The 27122-nt window shown below is 40.4% G+C and overlaps 1 protein-coding gene across 1 annotated transcript; it reads right to left on the reverse strand.

Annotated features, from left to right (window-relative positions):
* Positions 1-1910: 1910 nt before the first annotated feature.
* Positions 1911-26329, reverse strand: XKR5 (XK related 5). Its single transcript, XM_043986467.1, has 7 exons — positions 26193-26329; positions 23045-23228; positions 15704-15888; positions 13989-14198; positions 12750-12919; positions 10458-10569; positions 1911-5146 (listed from the first exon to the last, which is right to left on the reverse strand). Exons 1-7 carry the CDS (start codon positions 26248-26250, stop codon positions 3957-3959), a joined length of 2109 nt encoding a protein of 702 aa, XP_043842402.1. The 5' UTR covers positions 26251-26329; the 3' UTR covers positions 1911-3956.
* Positions 26330-27122: the final 793 nt, after the last annotated feature.

Raw genomic sequence — 27122 nt, forward strand, 5'->3', positions numbered from 1 at the left:
AGAAAGTAACTGCTCTATCATGACATCTTTTCCCCCTACCTACCTGTTCTCTCACTGAAGTGCCATTCCACCTTCTAGCACAAACACACTATGGAAGTACTTTCCTTTCTTTCCTCCTCCTTCTCTTAACACTAAGTTTCAACTACAACACATGGGAATAAAGAAAAAAGTTCTAATGGATTCCACAAATGATATGGAATAGGTCAGTCAAATTAGGCAAGCATCAAACAGGCACTGACTATGCTTTTTAAAAACAAAGTAGCCCCTGTTTAGATGAATTACGACAGTGGAGCAACTTATTAAGAGTCTAATGAGAAGTCATTCTAATTCTGTTTCTCAACCCTCTTCCCCAATCCATATAAATAATAGGTGACAGGAAAGGCCTTCATAAGGATTTTAGGTTGAGAGAGGGAAGGAACTTCCAGAGGTCATTTATTCTAACCTGCTCATTTTACAGATGAGGAAACTAACACCTGGGTCATTCCTTTGACAAGGACTGTGACATTTTTACAGGGCAAGTTCTCCAGGGAACATAACTCACAAAATTTAATCTGGTCATATACAGGCTACTTGAGGCATGAACTATATGTAGATCTCTCACTATTTTAATTTCTACAGCAAGGCAGATTTTTTCTTTTTTGTCATGGATTCTAGATGACACTGAAAGTAGTTAGCAGGGTGTTTTGATGGACTTCTCTGAAATTTCTCTAGGTCAGAAAAGATAATTAAATTGAACTTAGGTCCTAAGTGACATTTCAAGTAGCTGAAACATTTCACAATGAATAGTGGATAAACTCTCGGTCGCTCCCTTCTTGTCCCACTTACTACTATCTCTGGATCAATAGGCCCTAAATATTGTGGGGCAGTCAGGTTGTGCAATGGAGAAAGCAATTGGCTTGGAATCAGGAAGACCTGAGTTCACACTTACTACTTCTGTGATCCTAGGCAAGTTGTCCAACCCCTGTTTGAGTCAGCACCTCAATTATAAAATGAGGACACACTAGAGAATGAAAAGGTAAACCACTCCAGCATCTTTGCCAAGAAAACCCCATGGAGGAAAAAAGCCCATGGGGTCAAGAAGACTGAGACACAACTGAACAACAAATACTATTATTTTTTAAAAAGTTTGGAAACGGGGCAGCTAGGTGGCACAGTGGATAGAGCACCGGCCCTGGAGTCATGAGTACCTGAGTTCAAATCCGGCCTCAGACACTTAACACTTACTAGCTGTGTGACCCTGGGCAAGTCACTTAACCCCAATTGCCTCACTTAAAAAAAAAGTGTGGAAATTCTGCCAATTGAAAATTACACCTCCAATATCCGGAAATTTAAAATGGGATGTTGTTTAGCTAAACAAACAAATCCTATTCAGTATAATTCATTTTAGTTCAACAAATATTTATTAAATACTTTGTGAAGGGCACTATGCTGGCCCAGGGGATAGTATGCTGGATTTGAGTCAGGAAGACAAGAATTTGAATTCTGCCTTATTCACTCATTAGCTGTGTGATGACTGACTCAAGGCACCTTCTTAGGCTACATGTCTCCACCTTCCTCCACAAAAATTACAACCATGTAGAACATCTGTCCTGATTCTTTCTCCCTTTCCTCCAGATAAATTCCTCGTCTAAATAAATTGCAATTGGGGCAAATTAAGTTGGGTGGGGTCAGCACAGTAGAACACAGCCTTACTTACCCTGTGCTAATTATTGCTCTGCTTCTCCACATTTATAAATGCATGTTTCAGTTACCTGGCCTCCAGTTTGTTGATGACATTATTCACTGAACTTTCTACTCCACTCCTGCTGCCCTCAAGCAAGGTTTATGGAGCAATACAGGGGTGTACTGGTAGGTAGGCAAACATTTAACAACTGAGCTCCCAGAAAGAAAAAAATATATTCACACGCAATTTTTAATTTAATACGCATTGGTTTAAGTCTCGAAATCAACAAAACAATAAGTCAAGCCCTGATCTGTAGTGATTATGTTTCCTATAATATAATTTAACAATTACCCCCTGTAAGGCAGTTAGAGCCGACTTCTCCATGTTATCTCTTCCTTGAATGTACAGTTCTTGGAAGCAGAGATTGTGGGTTTTTTGTTTGTTTGTTCTGGATTCTCTTTTTATCTCCAGTGCTTAGCACAGAGCTTGGCACCTAGTAAGTACTTAATGTTTGTCACTGACACTTACCACTTGAGGCTCCTTGAAGGCTGGGACTGTTTCACTTTTGCTTGTATCTCTTGAGCCTAGCCCAGTGCCTGATACATAGTAGGTGCTTAATAAATGCTTGGCTGATTGATTGATGTGGTCTCCCCAAAGGTAGGAGAACCTAAATGTCCCAATAATTACTCAACAAGAGCTAAAAATGTACTGCTATAAAGGGCTTTCCATTCTCTATGCCAAAATCCAAATTGTTATAGTTATACAATACAGCCCAAACCACTTAAGATATCTCCTCATGTCTCTTGGATTGGCTCTAATGATTGTTAATGGTGTGTGTGTGGGGGGAGACAAGAGCCTAGATGTAATTGTTAATGGTGGGGAGATAAGAGCCTATATGGACTTGAGGTATACTTGAGGTTGTCTGGAGTAGGTTAAGGCTCCTAGATCTAGAACTGGAAGGGTCCTTAGAGGTCATCTAGTCTCCCATTTTCCCTATATGGAAATTGAGACCAAGAGAGGTTTAAAGATTTAACCAAGGCCATGCAGCCAGTAAGTGAAAGAGTCAGGTTTGAACTTGGCTCCTCTGGTTCTAAGTTCAGCATTTCTTCTACTACGCCATATAGATATAGCACCTACTTCATTGTGTTGTTGTGAGGACAGAATGAAATAAAACATGAGAATCACTTTGCTACTTCAATTGCTATATAAATACTGTAATTATAATTATTATTACAGCTGCTTTGCCCTTTCTTCATAGTACCCAATACTGGCAGAGAACCGGAAGGCTTATGAGGATAACAGCATCATGGGCAGGCAGTACCAGTGGCCCTATCAGACTGACTGACTGTCTTGCTTTCTGCCTGGATGTACTGTTAAACGACCTTCTTTGGTGATAAATATAAGAGAACTAGTCAGAAGAAGTAAGCACCATAAAGTTGAGAGAACTTTATGCTTTTATTTTTGTTTTTGTATCCCCAGTGCCTGGATTAACTAACTTTCTATCAACTTAAGGTTGGCAAGTGCTTTACCTATATTTCCCTTTGATCTATATATATATAACAATTCAGGTATTCTTTACCTCCATTTTACAGATGAGGGAACTGAGAATCAGAGAGGTTAAATGATCTGCCCTAGATCAGTTAGGTAACTAGTGAGTGTAGGAAGTATGATTCAAACACATGTCTTCCAGAATGCAAGTCTAGTACTCTATCAACTATGATAGCATACTTAAAAATTGAGTTTGGTTATAGTGTCTCAGGTTCAGGAAATGGTCTTTCCAGGGTATGAGAAGGGGAGGGAAGTATGAAGAAGTTGGTAAAAAGGGACCAGGTCACGTCATATTGGCTGGTAATTAGCTTGTACTTAATGGAAAAATCTCTAATATTTTAAACAACAAACAAAAAAAGAAAGGGATGAACAAACAAAAACACTTTGCTAAAGACACAGAAGCCAGAACAGAGATTCTGGTATTGTACATTGATTTTCCATTAAAAAATGCAAAGGTAAAAATGTAACTTCTAATATTGCTATTGATACATGTGTTGTATATTTATATATAGTCAGTCTATAATCACCTTTAATTATGGTCATCATTTCAATATGTTGATGTATCTACAATCTAAATGATGTGGAGAACTCCTCTGCCAGTATATATCACAACCCATCAGTACCTTCTTGCTCCATTTCCATATCCTCTTTTAAGTTTTCCAGAGAACCCATCCAACATACTGGCAGTCTTTTCTTGTTTCTCTGACTGTTCCAGAGATATCCTGAAAGAAGGGTTTCCGTGCCTTCAATTAGATAAAAAGCTTGTTTCTTGGCTTAACCTTTCCCTCAGACTGTCACCATCTCTTCTGGGTTCTGATTTGGGGGTGGATGTGAAGCAAGGCTCCTCTGAAGGCCTCAGTTTGTTCCTCATCATAGACACCAAAGTCCCAACAGATATGAAGTGTTTTCCTGGAGCCTTCCAGAGCTCCTGAGGTCCCCCACAACTTGAACTTGCAGAAGACATCCCTGGAAAACTACACTGACTATTGTTATAAAGGCCTGTGCTGCACCGTAAATGGTTGGTTGTGCTTGTCCCTAATATTGGGCTGATGTTTGCCACAGTGATAGGAAATGGTTTTGATGCCAAATGATTAGAGTCAGACTTGGATGGCTGATCCTTTTCTATTTCCACTTGCCTATGGGAGACTTGTGGAGATATTCTGGGCTCCTTGTGACAGGGTGTAGCCCCTTCCATGGTAGCACTGAAGTAGAATGTAGAGTTCCCTTTTCCTCTCCCTGCTTCTCCTACCTCTCCAATGGGACTTTCTGCATCACTCTTCTCTGCTGTCAAAAAAGGAAAAGGTTCTTCTGGTGCAACAACAGGCATTGTTTTTTGAGAGTGTACATGGTCATTCTGACTACTTGAGAGAGTGATATAACTTGATGTTTCCAAAGAATTCTCTTTAGTTTCTGGCACATCTTCAGCCCGAGAATCTTTTTGCCAGGAACTCTGATGTAGTATTGTCACATGTTGTTTCTGAGGTAATGGGAAGTCTTTCTCTGAAAATGAAAGCTGCATTTGTGGGCCAAAGCATTTAGTTGTTACATAGATGTGTGGGCAAACACAGCTTAGGCCACCATTTCCAAAAGCCGCACTGATCTTGGACATGTTTCCAGTTTTTAAAGCCAGCTTCACTAGCAGCCAATGGTGGTGCCATTTGGCAGTGGCCTTATCCCTTACAACGTGGCTCCCAACAGAAGCTCCCCAGTCAATGCTAAGGGAATCCCCCTGATATGGTGCTTTGGAGTCTCTCACTGGGTATAAACTTAGACTCTCTGATCTTTCCTCAACTGAGTTTGCACAGTGAAAGGAAGAAGGCTCTTTTTCTGTTTTATTATTTCCTACAATGCCACAGGACTTCCTTATAAAACCCTGCCAGATTTCTGTGGATTTGGGGTGTAGCTGGCAGTAATAAATGACAAGTGAGGCACAGCCTGAAAAAGACCAAAAGAACATGAGGTTATTCTCTGAAAGTCCTACATCTTCCTAATGGAATGTAGCATCTTACAGGTAAGGTACCTTTTTTTTGGGGGGGGTGAAGCAATTGGGGTTAAGTGACTTGCCTAGGGTCACACAGCTAGTAAGTGTCAAGTGTCTGAGGCTGGATTTGAACTCAGGTCCTCCTGACTCTAGGGCCGGTGCTCTATCCACTGTGCCACCTAGCTGCCCCAGGTAAGGTACTTTTTATAGAGTTTTGACATAACTGTCAAAAGAGGGGTCTTATGGGAGCCCTCAAACTGGCAGATCCTCCCAGGTATTAATGTTTGTTCCCTCCTCAACTATTTTTGTATTGACTCATCTTCGTTTAGTTGAATCACAGACTGAGAATGGAAAAGGTCATCTTTGGGAGGCCACATGGTGCAATAGAAAAAGCAGAGGAATTGGAGCAGGAGGACTTTGGGTTTGAATACTGGCTCTGCAACCTGTGTGACCTTTAACAAGTTATTTAATCTCTCTGGGCCTCAGTTTCTTCACTTGTTAAAAATGAGGATGTTAGACTATACAATGTCCAAGTTCACTTCCAGTTCTCAGTCTATGATTCTACACTCTGGCACAAGTCCACTCATTTTTACCAATGAAGAAACTGAGGTCCAGTTAGATTTTGAATTATCTAAGGTCACATAGGCAGCAAGAGGCAGATGGAGAATCTGACTCCATATCTAACATACTTTCCTGTGGACCACACTGCCTTCCCATATTATATTTTTCAAGTAGAATATAAATTCCTTGAAGTCTGGAACTGTTTTATTTTTGTTTTTGTATCCCCAGTGCCTGGATTAACTAACATTTCTATCAACTTAAGGTTGGCAAGTGCTTTACCTATATTTCCCTTTGATCTATATATATAACAATTCAGGTATTCTTTACCTCCATTTTACAGATGAGGGAACTGAGAATCAGAGAGGTTAAATGATCTGCCCTAGATCAGTTAGGTAACTAGTGAGTGTAGGAAGTATGATTCAAACACATGTCTTCCAGAATGCAAGTCTAGTACTCTATCAACTATGATAGCATACTGCCTTGCATGTATTAGGTCTCTAATAAAATTTTGTTGAACTAAAATGAATTGCAATGAATTAGATTTCTGGTTGCCTAAACAAATTTTAATCTCCTACTAAAGAAAGGCTTAATATTAGATAGTTTCAAACTTCTTAAAAACAAATGTCTTAGGGCTGTTGATTTTCGGATGAATTTTTTTTAAGAGTCTTCAGTTCAATAACTGTACCAATAGAAATAGAATGTGTGTGTGTGTGTGTGTGTGTAGTTTCTTTTCTTTTCTTTTCTTTTTTTTTTGCGGGGCAATGGGGGTTAAGTGACTTGCCCAGGGTCACACAGCTAGTAAGTGTCAAGTGTCCGAGGCCAGATTTGAACTCAGGTACCCCTGAATCCAGGGCCAGTGTTTTATCCACTGTGCTATCTAGCTGCCCCCGTGTGTGTAGTTTTTTAAGAATCATAATTCCATAAACAGGGTGATGAGTTAAGAAGCTCAGAAACCATTGACAAATACACTGGTTGATGTATTCTAAGGGACAACAGAATTCCTAAAATGATAACAGCTTAAAGCTAGTTTCAGGCAGCTCCTCAGGAGCTCTCCAGGGCATGGAATTTCCACAACCAAAACAATACTTCCGTTGAACAAAAACATCTTAATCATTTTTTGTCAGCTCAATTTATTTTTGTCAGATGTGTTGACTATGGCAATAATTTCTTTAACAGAATTTTTTCCAGTCACCCTCCCACACTGATTTAAGTTTCCTATTGTACTGGTTGGAATTCCTTATTTCAAATCTATCATAAACAACATGAGACTTGGGGAAAGAATATGGGAGAGCTGGTGAATCTGAAGTTTAGATAACTCGGAAAGAGTTTAGAGCTTAGTTGGGTCAGCCCTTTCCTTTTACCAATGAAGAAGCTGAGACCCAGGAAAATGAATGAACTTGCCCAAGTCACATAGCTTGGAGCACAGAGAGATCCTATATGACCTTGGATAATTCACTTAAGGTCTCTTAAAGTTTCCTTATTTTTAAAATGGAGTTGAACTAAATGAACTCTAAGGTCCTTCCAGTTCTAATGATCTAAATATGTGTGTTTGTATGTATGTATATGTATATATAGTAACACATATACATCATATAGCTATAGACATATGGTGGTGCGATGGATAAAATGCTGGCCCTGGAGAAAGGAAGACAAGTTTATAGCCAGCTTCAGATATTTATTTAGCCTGAGCAAGTCACTTAACTCTGTCAGCTTTAGTTTCCTCATTTGTAAATGGGGTTAATAATGGCACCTACCTTTCAGAGTATGAGGAACAAATGAGAAAATAATGTAAAGCACTTTGCAAATCTTAAAATTCTATTTAAATGTTAGCTATTATGATTACATATTTTATCCAGAAACCAGATGGGTAATTGGTCTGCAACTTACAGTTCAAGGTTACTTACAGGTTGAGCAGTTTGCCCATGGTCATCTATATATCTACACATAAATGTGTGTATTTACATGTACAAATTCATTTTTTTATTACCCGAGACACATGCTATATTAGAAAATTGGAGAACTGGGCCCCACCTCAGGCCCAAAATAGACAGAAACTTCACCACCAATGTAAAGGCCTAGAGATTATGTCATGTGAGAATTAGTTGAAGGAAATATGATGTTTAGCCTGGAGAAGAAAAGACTTGGGGGAAAGCTGTCTTCAAGTATCTAAAAGGCTACTATATAGAAGAGGGATTAGCCTTGTTTTGCATGGTACCAAAAACTTGAACTAGGATTAATAGGAGGAATTTGCTGAGATGCAGATTTTGGCTTTATGTGAGGAAAAAACCTCTCACTAGAGCTCCTAAAAATACATACATATATATGCATACATATTTACCCATATATACATAACACACACATACACATATACATATATACACACAAGGAGAAGAGGAATATAGCTCAGGTATTGACTAGAAAAGAAACTTCTGAGCTCCCTTCTGACTGACAAATGCAAAAGTCAGAGGTAGTGGGGTAGTGGACTTGAGAAGTGAAGGCAGAAAGCCATGTCTTGCGCTCTCTCTCCCCCCCCCACCATCTCCCAGATTTTCCTTTAAGGAGGAGGAGTCAGGCCATTAACAAGCCCTCCCTCCCCCATCCCTTCCTTTTTAATCATGGTATAAGGTTTAAAAGTGAGAGGCCTGAGGCAGCTAGGTGGCACAGTGGATAGAGCACTGGCCCTGGAGTCAGGAGGACCTGAGTTCAAATCCGGACTCAACACTTAACACTTACTAGCTGTGTGACCCTGGGCAAGTCCCTTAATCCCAATTGCCTCACCAAAAAAAAAAAAAAAAATTAAAAAAAAAAGTGAGGCCCATTCCCCACTCCCCAAGAGGCCTTCTACAGTGCACCACCTCCCTCCCCCTTATCAGAGGTCTTTAGGACAAAACTGGATAACTACTTGGTGGGTACATTGTAGTTGGGACTCTTATTCAGGCAAAAGTTTATAGAATCACAGTATTCGAGAGTTGGAAAGGACCTCTAGGACTATCTAGTGACCTCCAGATCAGAAAAATGGCTGTCTGCTCCCTGAGGTTCTAACTCTGAGAGGTATTTTATAAATGGGCAATCCTAGCACAGCATAGCTCCACCACATGGAACCAAGCAAACAAGGGAGCATACCATACTCATTCCTTGTACCTAAGTCCAAGGCTGTTTTGCTCTCTCACTGGTATATCTCAGTCTAGTCCAGGTGTCAGGGCAGAGTTCCTTCAGAGGAGCAGGAAGGGCAGGTCATGAGAGTCACCCTGAGCTGCCAAACAGTAGCTACATGTGGTGAAGCAGATGTCTGTCTCCAGTGATCTCTGAACTATTGCTAATGTCTGCCAGACCTTAGCTTGCTTCTTGCACTGGCCCTTCTCATATCTTGTTTTCAGGCCTAGTGAACTCTGGATCCCTCTCCCTCCTCACAGATTCCCCTCTTTGCTTCCAAAGAAATGGCTTACTTCCTTAATCCGGAGGGATGCCTGCCCTGTTACTTTATTGGGCAACCAAAACTTCCTCCCTGCCTACTGTAGAAAACAATATTGGTGAAACTTCTGCACATGAACAACTGAACTTAAACATACCACAGTGACCTCCCCTGCCCACCCAAATACAGTCATTTGCAACTTCAGAATCATAAAATTGTCTATTTAGAGCTGGAAGGGATTGTAGAAGTCATTATGTCTAGCCCCCTCACACAGATAAGAAAACTGAGGCCCAGAGAGATTAAATGATTTGCCTAGGCCTTAGTGTCACACAACTCTAAATGTTTGAAGGCAAGATTTTAACTCAGATAATTCCTGACTCCAAGCCCAGCAACCAAAACCATATCCATTATACGACGGTGTCTGCACCATTTCCTATTTACTCATCTGTGTTCATGTGGTCTGACTTCCTCCAATGCATGTTAACTCCTTGAAGGCAGGGGCTATTTCCTTGTTGTCTTTGTATCTCTAGTACATGGCATAGTGCCTGGCCTATAGAAGACACTTGGTAGGTGCTTGCTGTTGAATGAATGGTAGAACATGTATTAAACTTGGAGTTAAAAGACTAAGAAGATGTGGGTTTATATCTGAGCTCTGCTATTATCTATTTGACTCTGGGCACTTTCTAGGCCTTAGTTTCCCCTACTGTAAAATCTGGGGGTTGGGCTAGAAAATTCTGTGGAATCTGGGTTGAAGTCCTATCACTTATTACCTGCACGACCTTGAGCAAGTCACAAACTCTATGGGCTGCAATTTCTTCATCTGTTCAATGAAGGGGTTGATCTGATGATGGCTTTAAAGTTTCCTTCCAGTTCTAAGTTTCCATACAGATCATATGTTCCTATGAGCCCTTTTAAAACCATAGGGTCAGGGCAGCTAGGTGGTGCAGTGGATAAACCACTGGCTCTGGATTCAGGAGGACCTGAGTTCAAATCCAGCCTCAGACACTTGACACTTACTAGCTGTGTGACCCTGGGCAAGTCACTTAACCCTCATTGCCCTGCAAAACAAACAAAAAGCCACAGGGTATGGGAAAGGAAAAAAAAGAAAAGGCATATCCCTCTAACACCTATTTTTGGATGGGAACTAGTGGCTCACATTTCACATTCCTTCAGGATATAACATGACAAAAATTACTCCCTATATCCTACACTTAATAGTGCCCTAGTGATGATTCTCCTACCTCTTGAAGGAATCAGTAGCCAGTGTGTTGGGGAAGTGTCAGGAATCTTACCAATAATAAATCCAGACACAATGCCTGCTGTCATCCACATGGTGCCCCACGATGCTCCCTGCAGAAAATCTGTGACCAACAGCAAAAGGACTGTATTCTCCATCAGCATTATCTATGAGAACAAAGGGAGTCAGCACCACTCTTCTTCTGGCTCATGCCCCAGTAGTCATGCAACCTCCTCACTCAATAAAGGATTTCAGAGCCCAAACCTAGTCTATCTTCTTAGACACACATTGATGTTCACAGCTGGTGGCATATAAACAGATGGAAGGCCCATGGTGATCACTCATTCTCCTCTCCCTCCTCTGGCCCTCTCTGCTTATGGTAGAGATGGGGAAAAATTGAGGTCCAAATTGATAAAATGATTTGTCCAAGATTATAGAGTAGGAGTATAGATATAAACTGGGATAAAGTCTTAGAGAATATCTAGTCCACCCCCCTCATTTGCTTTACTTTTTTATTTTTTAAATTCTGAACATAAATGTCAAATAAAACAAACATTTCCATACACACTGCAGAATGAAAGAGGATTTCCACTAATGCTATAGAACAGAAGGAAAAACTGCCAGTCTTTATTATGTAAAGGCTGTTTTTTCTTTTTTAAATACATAATAAAATCAACATGTAACTTTCAAAATTGTTTTACTTCTCTGTAATTCCTCCTAGGTTTCTTTCTGCTCTCTTCATACTTTTTAGATCTAGCCCTAGTTCTCTTCCCCTCCCTCATCTTCATTCTTTCTCCCCTCTGCCTCAACCCCCAATAAAGAAAAATCCATGTAACAAATATGCATAGTCAAGCAAAACAGACTGTCCAAAAATGTGTTCTCAATTCGAATACTGAACCCATTACTTCTCTGGCAGGAGATGGATAGCATGTTTCCTCATCTATACTATGGAATCATGGATCAACCCCGCTAATTTATAAATGAGGAAACTAAGGTCTAGGTTGTTTAAGTATCTTCTCCAAGATGATATGGGTAAAAAAAAAAGAAAATCAAGATGATATGGGTAGTAAGTGGTAGAGCTGTGATTTGAATCCAGGTTTCCTAATGCAAAATCCAGGGCTTTTCCATGGTACCATGCCTTCTGTTGATATGTAGTTGTTTGCATGTTGCCTTCCCCATTAAATTGTGATCTCCTTGGGAGCAGGGACTGTTTTGCCATTCTTTGTATCTCCAGCACTTAGCACAGAGGTAGAATTTAACATATTTATTAACTGACCATTAAATCAGACATTGGTACAGAGCGTTTGTGGCCCAATAAAACATCTGTGTCTCAGTGACAAGAACGTACAACATCTAGGTTTGTTTCATAGAACTGCATCTCATGACGGGTTTTTCAGTTTCCCTGTCAAGGCCACTGATCACTGAGGAAATGCCCCTGTGATTTAGGTATGCCACCACCAGGTGGTGGTAGGTCCTGAGTTATACTGACTTATCAGCAAGGCAGATACTTTTCCAGAGATTATGGTTCTCTGTTTGAGCTCACTTTCTTATCACCAGCCCCTCAGATGCATAATTATTAATGTCCAACTTTTTATGTAAAAATATATTTTAAAATTAAAACAACTGTATAATCACAAATTTAAAGGTTACAGCTATGGTCAAAGTTTTAAAAGAGGTTGGAATAAAATACTAAAATAAATACTACTCTCTTTCTTCTCTAATTAGGGTCTATGATCATTCTTAGTCCTTTTTCCTCTTCTTCCACACTTTAACTCATCTATATACTGTGGTGTCAAAGAAACTTCTTTCTCTCTTCCTAACTCTGCACTCAGCTCTAGCTTAGAATTTCAGCTTAGGAATTTGTTCTTCCTTTCTACAAGGCCTCCTTTTCCATAGCCTGCTTCTGTGGCAAATGGTAGCTTTAGGATGTGTCAGTGAAATGTCTACTTTGCTCCATTATCTCCCTATCCACACCTGCCCCTCCCACTGTACCACCAAAATAGAGGAGGTGAATAAGGTACATGGATCCAAGGAACTGTCATCTCTCTCTTTCATCAATCAGAACGTTTTGTTTTTAAAATTTTCTGCCTTAAGTTTCCTCACCCTTTTTAAAAAAAGAATAATTCACTCTGTTTTATTTTGTATATAGTTTATATCGACTTATTTTAGACATATTGTTTTATTTATCCCCAACACACCTCAGTAGAATGTAATCTCCTTGCAGTCAGGGACTGTTCATTTTTGTCTTCATATCCTCAATATCTAACACATTCACTGCTTGTCACATAGTAGGGGCTTGATAGATGTTTGTTGTAATAAATTCATTTGGAGAAAAAGTATCACTTACCATATAAAATGTGATCATTCTATTTCTGGAAGGGCTGTCCCAGAAATTGATGTAGCAGAAGACATACAAAGCTCCCACAAGCAGATTGAACAACCTCCAACAAGAAGTACTGTCTATGATGTCACTCTGTTGAGCAACAAGCCAAAAGGTCATCACTAGCCAATGAGCACCTGTAAAAAATGCCATAAAAGAGAATTCAGACCAAGAGAGTGGGGGAAAAGGAGAAAGAACCAGGAAAAGAAAAGAGCAGAGATCAGAACTCTGGCAAATCTTGAAAGGGTATTGTACCAATTGGGTCAGAGGAGATATGTGCAACTCAGAAGTGATATGAGGGGGGCAGCTAGGTGGCACAGTGGATAAAGCACCGGTCCTGGATTCAGGAGAACCTGAGTTCAAATCCGGCCTCAGACATTTACTTGATACTTACTAGCTGTGTGACCTTGGGCAAGTCACTTAACCTCACTGCCTCCCTCCCCCGCCCAAAAGAAAGGATAAAAGGCATAGAAAAAGAGTGAGCCAGATATAATAATATTAAAAATAATAGCTAGCATTTATATAGTGCTTTAAGGTTTACGAGATAATTTACAACTATTATATCATGTGATCCTGACAATAACTCTGGGAGATAAGTCATATCATTATCCCCATTTTACATGAGAAAACTGAGGCAGCAGAGGTTGATTGACTTGCCCAGGGGTGCACAGCCAGTAATTGTCTGAGACCAGATTTGAATTCAGGCTTTCCTCATTTAACGTTCAGTGTTCTGTCCATTGTGACACCCAGCAAAAATTTATTTTGCAATGGTTTTGGCACTTGTCAAAATGCCAGCAGCATCTACTGCTTCACATTCATCTGTTGATCAGTAAAAGTGGTATAAATTCTGATGTCCAAGCAAGAGTTCTATTGGGACCCATTGTGGTTTTAATTCCTGATTTTACACAGGGGAATGAGACCAAAATGAGGATTACAAAAACTTGAAGAATGACTGTAATTTCTCTTAGGAGAACCTAGATGATGACCTGTTGCCCATGCTTTGCCAGTCCTGGAGTAAAGCACGACTGTGTGCATGGTTTAGGTAGGGGCAGGAAGAACCTTGTTTGAGTTATATTTGCTAACTATAGAAAAAAGATTCCCTCCATTGAGGAAAACATGGCCCTTTTCCATAAGTCTTGCATACAAATTCAGTTAAACTCTATCACACGTGTCAAAAGCATTTGTGGAAAGGAGACCTCAGCTCACCTCCAACAACTAAGACCCAGCAGTGATAGGCTTGAGAAAACAGAACTAGTGTTATGATCCTAGTTCCCAGCATAGCCAACCTCCACAAGAGCTGGCATAGGAGGGCAGCCCATGGCATGGACAGATGTCCTGGCTTCATCAGGCACATGACTCGAGCATAAGAGACCAGAGACAAGGACAGAGATGACCAGGACAGAACTGCACTTATACCTATAAAGGAAATGTTAGAAAAAAAAAATAAAACAGGATTCTTTTGTATACTGTGTTCTAATTCATTCTGCAAATTTCTTCCACTTTGTGGCAAAGTTTCACCCATTAGTATTCAAGAATATAATAATTAAATTTGCTTTTCCATCAAATCTTTTTATATTACCTCTTTTAAAAGACCAACACTACATATCTATGTCTTGTTTTACTTAAAACAGTCTGATACTAGTTTTTTTCTCTTCCCACAAACATATGATCACTACTATCCTGGCCTTTGCTTATTTTGTACTAGGTTCTAGCTACCTATAACTCTCCCTTTCTCTGTGCTTTCAAAAAAACCCCAACACCAAATAAATCAAAGTGAAAATAACCTTCAAAACTAATTTCTTTCTTGGGGGAGTTAACTTTTCTATAAGAACAAAGCTTTATAAGTAATGTTTCCTATCTTATATTCTAATTAATGATATTAATGGTTCATTACACAAAATGCTTCTCATCACTGTTTTGTAAAGTAGCTATTTAGTGTGTTATTATTATTATTTTGCAGATTAGCAAACAAGAGATTCAGTTATATAATTGAACAGCAAACATTTATGAAGTTTTTGAGAAAAAGTCTAGGGATGCTAGCTCTAGGGATACAAAGATGAAAATGAGACAATCCTTGCTCTCATGAAACTTATATTCTATTGAGGGAAACAACTTGTGCACATAAAAGTTGATTTGCAACATGTACAAAGTAAACAGGTTTCTCTGATAAAATTTTTGTTTCCAAGATATATAAAGAACTGATCCAAATTTATAAAACAAAGAGCCATTCTCCAATAGATAAATGTTAAAGTATGTTGACAGGAAGTCTTTGAGGATATAAATTCAATCTATCAAAAATCATACAAAAATGCTATAAGCCACTAATAATTAGACATAATTAGAGAGATGAAAAGTAGAGCTACCTTGAGGTTCCACCTCACCTCTTATGAGACTGGTAGGGATGACAAAAGAAGAAAATGACCAATGTTGGAGGAGCTGTAGAAAAGCAGGTACATTGGTTCACTGTTGGCAGAGCTGTGAATTGGTCCAGTCACTCTGAAAAGAAGTCTGGAACTATGCCCAGAAACTTTGTATACCCTTTGACTCAGCTAAGCCACTACCAGGCCTATACTTGAAAGAAATTAGAGATAGAGAAAAAGTATCTATATATAAAAAATAATTTATAGCAGTTCTTTTCATGTTGGACCTGAATTGGAAACTAAAGGGGTGTTGTCCTATTAGGGAATGGCTAAACAAATTGTGGTCTGTGAATGTAATCAAATATTATTGTGCCACAAAAAAAATGAAGAAATGGATTACTTCAGAGGAAACTGGGAAGGCTCCAATGAACCGATGCAGAGTGAAGTGAGTTTAACTGATTCCAGGGAACTCACTGGCAACAGCTGAAAAATGCAAAAAGGCATATGTTCTGGGTCCCCATGGAGAAATGGCTTAGTTCATGCTTCACAGTCCCTTCTTACCTGGGACAGGATCTTTTAAATCAGCTGCTACAAAAGCATATGTTTGCAGCAGGAGGTGGGGCCCCATTTGGAGCAGGGCTTCAAGCAGCCGAAGCACAAAGAGATCTCCTTGTTGTAGCAGCAGTTTTCCCAACCCAGGAGGCTCCTCTTCCTTTGCCATGGCTCCCAATAGGGCGTCCCAGTGCCTAAGCAGAACAAAACCATGCTGTCATTCCTGGAGAGAGTAAAAATGCCAAGGGTGGCTTGCCTATCCTAAGATTAACATGTACCAACAATGAGACATGACAATCCAAGAAGCTAATGCTGAGGATATGCTGAGAGACACATAATATCTAGTCAGATCTCATCTGGAATACTGTTTCACTCCAAGCATCACATTCTAGGAAGAATACTGACAAGCTGGAGCTCCTATGTAGAAGAGGAGTGTGACTAGGATGGTGGGAGAATTGGGGAGAGCAGGGGCTAAGGAAGGTTAGCCTGGAGAAGAGAAGGAAGAAAGGACATTGAGAGTAGTCTTTAAATATCTGAAGATCTATCACATAGAAAAGGGAATAGGCTTGTCCTTGGCCCTAGAGGACACAACTAGGTAGAAGTTGCTGAGGCAAATTTAGGCTTAATATAAAGACAAATTTCCTTTCAACCAGAACTTCCCAGAACTATAATACTCTGCTTCAGGAGGTAGTGGGTTCCCCTTCAATTAATATCTCATAAGATAGTCATCTAGGAGAAGAGGAAGGAAGGGAATAAACATTTAAATATGCTCCTAAATTATATAAGATTATATAATATAATTGAATAATATGATTTGTAAGCTTATCCGTATACATTTTCTCTCTCCTACAGAATAGAGCAGATGGACTTAACCTGAGGTATATGGATAAATTTAGGGGTCTTATGAAATTGAATGGGAAAAAAAACATTTTTATTTTTGGTAATTTTAAAATGAAATTTAGCATTCTTGTCAATTATTTAAAACATTATTCTAAGAAGGGTTCCTTAGGTTTTCACCAGACTGCCAAAAGTATTCATGACATAAAAAAAATTAAGAACCTTTGGAATAGGGTAGATACTAGGTTGTAAGATCTTTCAGTGAAAGGAATACACTGTTTTTTCATCTTTAGATCCTCAGTTCTCAGCACAGGCCAATAAAAGGCACACAAAAGATACTTTAACGAATACTTGTTGAATTAAATTGCAGTTGCTACCCCTGAGAATGACCAACAGTATGACAGTGTAGATCCTAACTCCATATCTTATCTCATTATAGATTCCCAGAGATCCATGGGATGACATGAAGTTAAGTGTATTGAAAAACAGACCTGGTTTAGTGTGGATGTCTGAATTGAGATATGCTTAGTAGGTGTGCTATCATGTGGGGCCAGCTGGATTCTAGGGCTGAATTGAGATGTGATATCTTGGCCTACTTTATATCGGTTCCAAAAACCTGGTTTGACTCTACAAACAGGATGATTTCCCTAGTATTCCTTTGGGTTTAGGATGATCTGGGGTTAAACCAAAGTTCTTAGGGACTAGAATAGATGCCATTAGTCTGTATGCCCTCAGAGGTGAATTTCCTAAAACCCTCTAATCAGTCAGAACTTTCCTTTTTGTCTATCTAGCACTTTATATTTTTATAATGTATTATTATTTTTACCATTATCTCTGTGTCTATCCCCTTCTGGGGAGTAACTATGTTTTATCAAAACTTTGCATCTTCCTCAGCACTGAGAAAAGCACTTTGCATACAGTACTCATTATGGTTGTTGAACGAATGATTGATTGACTGAGTAAATTAATGGGCTGAAGTCAAACCAGGCTTCATGCACAAAGAGACAGGACACATATGATAAGTTAGCCCCCACAATCATCCCCTCTTCTAATCTTCTCTTTAGTCTCTAAGTCTCTCCTTATCTACTAGCTTCTTTCTTGTTGTCTACAAACACTCCCTGGTCTTTCCTGGCCTTAAAAATCCCTCCCATTTCCTTAAGCTATAACCCTCTTGATGTAGGAGGCAAAAAAGGGTTAATAGAAAAACCTAAGACCCAAGCTTTAATTCAGATATTAGCTCTAAAAGGGAGTCAGACCTCAGTTAATGGATAACTTATGTTAGGTTCTTATACCCATAGTGATCAACATCCATAACGGACCAGAACAGGTCAGGTCAAAATAACAATAAAGGAAAAAGACAACCTATAGAAATTCTAATGAAAAATGATTCTATTTTGAAACTAGCCATGGGAATCAGAAAGAGACATGCGCAGAAAAGGCCAAATTTGTCCCCAGATTCACCTTATGACCCCCCAAACACACCTCCACTAAAAAAGGTACCCTCCTCGGGGGTTGGCTTAGGACCCCAGGAACTCCAAATTATGATAAGCCCTCCCCTGAAACACCCCTAGGTGGAGAATATTATAATGAGACTGATAATCAATTTATCCATACTATAAATATAACTGTCCTTCCTTTCCTTATCTGAGAGATACCTTTCCAATATTCTGGTTCTCTCCCTGTGGTCACCCACAGTATTGCAATAAAACTTGGGAAACTGAGTCACTAAGTCTTGTAATTCTTTTGGGACGACTCACAATCAATTTGATCCCAAATTCCAGCCCACATCACTCTTTCCTTTTATGGCCAAACTTCTAGGAAACAGCTTTCTGCTCCCATTGCTACACTTCTCTCATTTCTCAGTACCTTGCAAATGGGATTCTAACTTTAATACCTAAATGAAACTGCTTGCTCCAGTTCCAATGAGCTCTGGTTTGTAAGTCTCATAGTCTCCACTCAATGTTTCTTGACCTCTCTGAAGTATCTGACACTGCTGATTTCCCTCTTTTCCTGGATAAATTCTCTTCTGTGGGACTGCATTGCAATGTCTTCATTCTCCTACCCATCTGATGGCTCCTCAGGCTCCTTTGCTCTATCATCATCAACATTATGGTCCCTAACTGTAAGAGTACCCCAAGATTCTGTCCTAGGTTTTCTTTGTTTTCTACAAACTCTCTCAGTGATGAAGTTGGCTTCTAGGTCTAAATACATCCATCCTCATTCTTTCTCCTGAGTTGTCTAATGAACATTTTGAACTGGATATCACATAGGCCTCTCAAACTCCGTGTATCCAAAACAGAACTCATTATCTTTCCCTCCAAAGCCACTGCTCTTCAGAATTTTCTTATTTTTATCTATGATACCAACATCCTTAGTCACTGAGGTTCAGGGATTTCAATCAATGCATTCTCAGATCCTCACTCTTACTCCATATATCTTTGATGGAGGAGGCAAAAAGGGGTTAACAGATAAACTGAGGCTTGAGTACTTATTAATAGTACCTAAAAGGGTTAACAGAGAAACTAAGATTTGTGTTCTTACAGTAACCAAGAGGGTTTGTCCCTATCAACCTTCACCACCAACAGAGACTGTAATTAAGGACCATTAACCATTAATAGCCATTAATATTCCTAGATGACAGGACACCTAGAAACCAGATCTTAAGTAAAGAGATACCAAAAACACAGAGATCCTCTGGGTCTGACAAGTTTAAGCATGTCTTTATGAACATGTGCAGAAAAGGCCAAATGTGTCTTTAGGTTTATCTTATGACATGTAAACTCCAAAAACACACCTCCAAGGAAAAAGCTACCTGCCATGGGGGTTGTCTTAGGACCCCAGGAAGTCCAAAATAGGGTAAGACCTCCCTTGAACCTCCTTAAGGAGGAGATTAAGATAATGAGGAGATAACATACTTTTTCTCACTATAAATATAACCATTTTCAATTTGAGACACCTCCCTGGTACTTTCCCAGTGGTTATCAGTCTTTCAATAAAACTTGGGAAACTGAGTCACTGAGTCTTGTAATTCTTTGGGACGCCTCATGATCAATTTGATTAATTAAACCCACCTCCCACATCATCTTGTCAATTCTACCTCTACAGCAACTTTTGCACCTACCCCTTCTCTCCATTTACACAATCACTTCTGTAGTTCAGGCCCTCATAACCTCTGTGTTAGACTACTTCAACAACCTCCTAAATAGTCTACTTACCTCATGCCTTTCCCTTCTTCATTCCATACTTAGATAGCTACCAAATTGTTCTTTCTTTCTTTCTTTTTATTTTTTGGTGAGGCAATTGGGGTTAAGTGACTTGCCCAGGGTCACACAGCTAGGAAGTGTTAAGTGTCTGAGGTCGGATTTGAACTCAGGTCCTCTTGAATCCAGGGCCGGTGCTGCCCCCCAAATTGTTATTTCTTAAAATGTAGGTCTGATCATGTCACCCTCCTATTCAATAAACTCCAGTGGTTCCCCATTACTTTTAGGATTAAGTACAAAGTCTTTTCTTTGGCATTAAAGGCCCTTCATAACCTGGCTACAACCTACATTTCCAGTTTTATTATATATTTCTTTCCTTTACGCACTCTGTGGTCCAGCCAAATCAGCCTTTTTTTCTGCTCCTTACTACAGAAAGAGAAGTTTATTCCTTTGAACAAGCTACTAAGAAGGGTTCACTATCACATAGGAAGCTCTGCTGTTTCAGGATTTGGGGGTGGAGTAGGGACTGAGACTGTGATTTCATCAGCAAGAACTTCCCAGTATTTGGGATAAGCCACTCATTTGTAACTGATACTATTAGACAGTTGCCTGGGGGCACTACAAGTTTAAGTAACTTTGCCCATGGCCAAATAGCTAAAACCTCTTAGAGGCAGAATTTGAATTCATGTCTTCTTAACTCTGAGGCCAATTGCATAGCATTACATAATATTGAGAAATGGGTTTATGAAACAGTGAATCAATAACCTTCTTTCAAGTGTACAACTAGATTTCATTCATTTTTCCATTTTTCCCCAATATACCTAGAGTAGGAATTCACCTACCCCTAGAGGGTTGACCCCTTCTACACCAGGAGTTTTTAACCAAGGAACCTGTGGATAGATTTTAGAGAGTCTATGAAGGTAAATGGTCACACAAAATTTACAATTTTATTTTCACTAACTGAAATTGAGAATTTCCTACAACTATTTAAAAATTATATTCTAAGGGCAGCTAGGTGGCGCAGTGGATAGAGCACTGGCCCTGGAGTCAGGAGGACCTGAGTTCAAATCTGGCCTCAGACACTTAACAATTACTAGCTGTGTGACTCTGGGCAAGTCACTTAACCTCAATTGCCTCACACACACAAAAAAAGATATTCTGAGAAGTGGTCTACAGGTATAGAGTGTTAATTAGTATTGCTTTTCAGCAGATCAGACTGAAGTAAGTTGCAGGAGAAAGGCTGGAGAGGAAGTTCCTCATCAAGAGCTCCCTAAACTGATGAAATCAAAGATCTGTTAAAAAAAATATGCATATATTTAAGATGTTTAAGACTGACACAGAAGAACAAGCCTCTCTGACTGTCTCTGTTTTTCAACTGGAATAAAGAATTGAATCAGGCCCCAGAATTTTTAAATGGACCCATGAACTTTGAGAGACAGACTGAGAGGAAGGAGTGAAAGGGGAAGGAGCACTTCTGCACCAATAATATACCAAGGCACTGTGTTAAACAAGCACTTTTACAAAAATATCTCATTTGATCTTTCAAAGTAGCTACTGTTATTATCCCTATTTTACAATTGGAGAAATGGATGTAAATAGAGATTAAATGACTTGTCCAGGATCATGCAACTATTAATTATGTGAGGTGAGGTCTTCCTAACTTCAGGCTCAGCACCATTTCTTTTATTTATTTATTTATTTTCTTTTATTTTTTTTTAGTGAGGCAATTGGGGTTAAGTGACTTGCCCAGGGTCACACATCTAGTAAGTGTTAAGTGTCTGAGGCCGGATTTGAACTCAGGTCCTCCTGACTCCAGGGCCAGTGCTCTATCCACTGCGCCACCTAGCTGCCCCACCACTTCTTTTAAATGTAACACATCAGACGACTCAGGCTGAAGCTCTAGTTGTACTCACCTCTTCAAGGATGGAAGGGAGCTCCAACAAAAAAGTTTGCTCTTTCCTCAACTTCCCCTCCCTGTGCCTCTTTAGTAACAGAGATAAACAGACTCTGCCTGGATGTTAGGAATTTTTCTAACTATGGGCTTTGAGACATCAGCCAAAATAAAATCCCTAAACAAGCAGAGGACTTACCATGTGGACCTGAGGAGCCATTATGTTGCCCAAAGGCCAAAAAAACCAGGCTAATTCGTGTAATAGGGGTTGGGTTGATTAAATCTTCAGGGACAAAGCAGGTAGGGTGAAAAAGTTATCTCTATAAATGTTCCATTTGATGTAGGATGGAATTTGGGGTCAAACTGATCATGAGTCATCCCAAAATAATTACAAGACTCAGTGACTCAGTTTACCAAGTTTTATTGCAATACTGTGAGTGACCACAGGGAGAGAACCAGAATAGTGGAAAGGTATCTCTTGAATTGTGAGATAGCATATATAGTATAGATAAATTGATTATCAGTCTCATTATAATAATCTCCACCTTAGGGAGGTACAGGGGAGGGCTTATCCTAATTTGGAATTCCTGGGGTCCTAAGCCAACCCCTGAGGTGGGTAACTTTTTCTGTGGAGGGGTGCTTTGGGGGTTTACATGTCATAAGGTGAATCTGGGGACAAATTTAGCCTTTTCTGCGCATGTCTCTTTCTGATTCCCATGGCTAGTTTAAAAATATCTCCATTTTTCATTAGAATTTCTATACCCTTGTCATTTCCTTTATTGTTCTATGACCTGACCCTTTATGGTCCTGTACTGTACTGATCACTGTGGGTAGATAACCTAGCATAAGTTATCCATTAACTGGGATCTGAATCCCTTTTAGAGCTAATATCTGAATTAAAGCTTGGGTCTTGGGTTTTTCTATTAACCCCTTTTTTGCCTCCTACATCACATTCACCATGATGCCCACAGCCAACAGTGTTACATATATAATAATAATAATCACTACATTTATATAGCATTTTAAGGTTTTCCAAGAGCTTTACAAAGAGCATGTCATTTTTTGCTCACAAAAAACCTGAGAGGTGGGTACTACACATATTAATGTGTGTACATAATTCCTCTGATAGAATATAAATTCCTGGAGGGTTGAAGTTGTTTCACTTTCCTCCTTGTATTCTTAGCACCTACCATAATGCCTGGTACATAGAGGCATTTAATAAATGCTTATTGATTCATTAATTAGTTGAATGACTTCCTAACATAGGTCCTTGCAAGAGGAGGTATTTAAGAAATGCTTGTTGAATGGATGGAGAAATGAACAATGAATGAATGAATGAATGAATGAATGAATGAATGAATGAATGAATGAAAGAACATAGTAATTTGAATCCCAACATACAGGGACTCTATCTGCCCTTACCGTTTCCATATGCCAAGCTGCAGGAGATGAACAATCAACAGAGAAGAGCTGCCTTGATGACCATCTGCTAGGAACCACAGATAACTTATGCCCTGAATCAAGCATCCAGGAAGGAGAGCTGAGACAGTTAGCCATGCCCACAGATACTGCTCAGTGTAAAAGTAATAAACCACCGTGTAGAGGCCTACAAGAAGGGGGAAAAGGGTGCATCAGGGAATAAAGAGGGCTAGAACTCTCAGTAAATTAAAAAGCAAAAACATGCCAACCAACCATGTACTAAGCACCTTTCTGCTGTACATAGAGCCTGTTAGGGGCTTAAGGAAACAGAAGAATATATGACACAGTCCTAGCTTCTCAAGAATCCAAAGATCTCAAGGAATTATTTGGTGAATCACTACCTGAAGTTTATTATTCCCTACCTCTCTGTGGAACTGAAAGTATCTCCCTCCTCCAAGATTAAGGAATTAGAGATATCATAGCTGGTGAACAAAATAGTATCTAGTATTACCTTCCCTGAAGAGCAAAGCATACTTGAGATGCCCCAGTTACAATGAAATGTCTCAGAAGTGATGGAAAAGGCTGGATGACATCCTGCTTCCCATCTTCCAAGGATAAAAAAAATCAAGTTTTATTTTTAGACATCACAGAACAAACATTAACTTGTACTTCTGACCCAGTGCTTCTCTCCAAAGTGCTTCCTTTTTGACAAGAAGGGGGATAAGGCTTCTTCATCATGTTGTGGGGAAAACAACCATGATGTGCAGTATCATTATATTAATAATAATACATATTAAAGTTTATAAAGCACTTCAGCCACAACAACCCTTCTAGGTTCTCACTGTTATCCTCATTTTATATATTAGGAAACTAAGGTTCAAAGGGGCAAAGTGATTTTCCCAGGGCCACACAGCTAATAGATAGCAGAGTCAGGAGTAGAATCCAAGTTTCTTAATCTCTCTCTCTCTCTCTCTCTCTTTTTTTGGTGGGGCAGTAAGGGTTAAGTGACTTGCCCAGGGTCACACAGCTACTAAGGGCTGGTGCTTTATCCACTGTGCCACCTAGCTGTCCCAGAGAATCCAAGTTTCTTGATGATAAGTGCACTAAACCATAATGCAAAGTGGAATAATAATGATAATAATAACAACAATGATAGCTAGATTTATAAAGGACCTACGATGGGCCAGGCATATTATCTTATTTGAGTCTCACAACAACCCTGGGAGGCAAGTGCTATTATCTCTATTTTACAGTCGAAAAAACTGAGGCAAGTAGAGGTTGTGCCTTGCCCAAGATTATACAGATAGTAAGCCTCTGAAGTAGGATCAGAACTCACATCTTCCTTACTCCAGGCCCACTATTCTATTCGCTGCACTGCCTTGCTGCCTAGGATAAGGTTTTTTTTTTTTTCAAATTATGTGGACAGGCCCTCTTCTCTCTATTCTTACTTGTTTGTGGAGGCCATAGGAACCTAGGGGTAGAGAGTCCCATAACTGGCATCATGGCTGTGGCTCGGACAAGGGTTGTTGGTATACTATTATGTTCAAATTCCTGCCTATGTTAAGTGCTTGGTAATGCTTGGTAATTTGACTTGCCTCATTTGAATTACTCCCTATCACACTTCCCACAAGGACTGTTCTTTTGAAACCTTTTCTCCCCAACTCTGGTCCCCTTCTCTGCATCTCTGCAGATGACCTGGCATCCTACTTCTAAAACTAAGTGGACTAAATTCACCCATGGTGATCTCCTTCATCTCCCTTCCTCCACACTTCTAATCCTCTGTATTTTGATTCATCTTTCTTTCTTTCTTTCTTTCTTTCTTTCTTTCTTTCTTTCTTTCTTTCTTTCTTTCTTTCTTTCTTTCTTTCTGCGGAGCAGTTGGGGTTAAGTGACTTACTTGCACAGGGTCACACGGCTTGTAAGTGTTAAGTGACTGAGGTCGCATTTGAATTCAGGTCCTCCTGACTCCAGGGCTGGTGCTCTATCCACTGTGCCACGTAGCTGCCCCTCTATTCTACTCTTAGCTGTGAACCCTAGTTTCCTTTTGGAAGATGGGGTCTGGAAACTGGTTTTAAAAAATATTCTGATAACTACACTTCAATATAAATAGTTTCTCTTGGACTCCTGTGTATTTTATTTTTTATTTTTTTCAGAGCAGGGAGTTCATAGGCTTCACTATACTGCTAATGGGGATCATGACACAAAAAAGGTTGGGGAGCCCTTCACTAGAGCCTCTCCATTCTATTCGATCTATGACTAATCATTACAACTCCATTTCCAATTTTATCTCCCCCGCCCTCTCCCGACCCCCCACCCCTGTCATTACAACCTTGCCTTCCCAGCTTCTTCCTTATTGTTACTAGAGTTTGGGAAAGGGAGCTGTACATTCCAATCTTTTCCCGGGACCAATAAGTCTCTCAGTTTGGACAGCTAACCCTGGGCCTAACACTCCTGCATCGGTACGGCGGAGGGGTAGTGGTGGAGGAAGGGATGATTTTGGGAAGATCTTACTCTAAGAGAGCTGCCCACAGTGGTTAATAAGCATGCAAAGGATGGTGGTCGGAAGCCTGAGGCCGAGAAAGTGCGGGAATTTAACAAGCCTGCATTGTTAAGAGATTTTGCAGAGCGGGTGGTAATTTGAAGAAAAAAGGGGGGGGGGTTGCTTTGGGGGAGGGGAAGTTGGTTCCAGGTTCATGAAACTTGCTTGTTTCCAAGGACTGTGTACTGAGAGACTTCAAGAACAAGCGAGGGACGGCGGGTGGAGGGAGTATACTGGTTCCTCTGTGTTGGAGGGGAGGGAGTAAGCGAGAGGCTGCGTGGAAGTGACGATGGTTATTTTTGTATAAAAAGGCGGGCCGTGTCTGCATCCTGGAAAGACAGGGAAGATGGCACTCAGTTTTAAAAACGAAGTGTGGTAGTGCGTTTGCAACTACAAGAACGAAAGGGATGCTAATTACATGGGAAGGGGAGTATGCATTTTGCATGCGAAGGGTCAGGCGTGGAGGTTGGAGGCTGCCTGCAAACACTGTTAGACGTTACAAGAACAGGAGGGAAGCTGTCGCTTCTGGGGAGGGGAGATTAAAGGCTAGATGCGGAGCCCGGCGGTTAGTCAGCAAGAGTCCCTGCTCCCCGCCCGGCTCCACAGACTCACGCGCGCCCTGCTCCGCCGCCAGCAGCAGAGCGCAAAGCACCAGGTATGCCGTGTGCATCCTCAACGCCTTTCCCGAGCTGCGGCCATCCTGGGTAGGAGACCGACACAGTGCAGGCGGGATCCAGGACTTCTAGGCGCGAGCCCCGCCCCCAGCCTCGGAACCCGCCCAGACCCTCACCCGCCTTCACTCAAGTTTCTATTGGGTTATCACTCTAGTGCTGGGGAAAGAGAGGAGAAGCGTGTGGAATCCTTGGATCCTGCTGGGCAGAAGGGCTCACACTCTAATGAGCCTTAGGACCCCTCCCATTTTTGAGCACGTGATTGGCTGCCTGGCGAGAAGTTAGGGGGTCCTAGGCGCCACAGGAAGGAAGGGTGGGGGAGGGGAGGGTTCTGCAGTGGGCCGGGCTCGGGGGCTGGAACTTGAAGTTTTTGCTGTGAGGTTAAGTGCAGTAAGTAGTACACTGGCTATTTCTAAATTCAGTGCAACTGATCATATTTATTAAGCGCTTTGTATGTGCAAAGTGGAATTGTAGTCAGGAAGACAGGTTCAGATTCTGCCATTGTAAAATGCTGGGCTTGTAAAGTTCTTCGTAACTTGGCCCTTTCGTACCTTTCCAGTCTTCTTATACTTTAATATCCTTCATGCACTCTTATTCTGTCACATCTAGCCTATTTACAATTCCTCAAACAACGATCTTTTCTGTCTGCTTGCCTTTGCACTAGCTGTGCCCCGCTCCTGGAATGCTCTCTTTTCTCCCTTCTACCTCAGTTTCCTTCAAAACACTTAAATCGGGGCAGCTAGGTGGCAAAGTGGATAAAGCACTGGCCCTGGATTCATGAGGACCTGAGTTCAAATTCGACATCAGACACTTGACACTTACTAGCTGTGTGACCCTGGGCAAGTAACTTAACCCCCATTGCTCCACAAAA

The sequence above is a fragment of the Dromiciops gliroides genome, chromosome 2 (genome assembly GCF_019393635.1).
Source record: "Dromiciops gliroides isolate mDroGli1 chromosome 2, mDroGli1.pri, whole genome shotgun sequence".
NCBI classification, from domain to species: domain Eukaryota; kingdom Metazoa; phylum Chordata; class Mammalia; order Microbiotheria; family Microbiotheriidae; genus Dromiciops; species Dromiciops gliroides.

Coding starts and splice junctions, on each gene's coding strand:
- XKR5 (XM_043986467.1), bottom strand. CDS start 26,250: ATGCACACGGCATACCTGGTGCTTTGCGCTCTGCTGCTGGCGGCGGAG. Junction 23,229..26,192: donor GGCGGCGGAGCAGGGCGCGC/GTGAGTCTGTGG, acceptor CCCTTCTTGTAG/GCCTCTACACGGTGGTTTAT. Junction 15,889..23,044: donor CAGCTTGGCATATGGAAACG/GTAAGGGCAGAT, acceptor TGTTCTGCTTAG/GCACTGGGACGCCCTATTGG.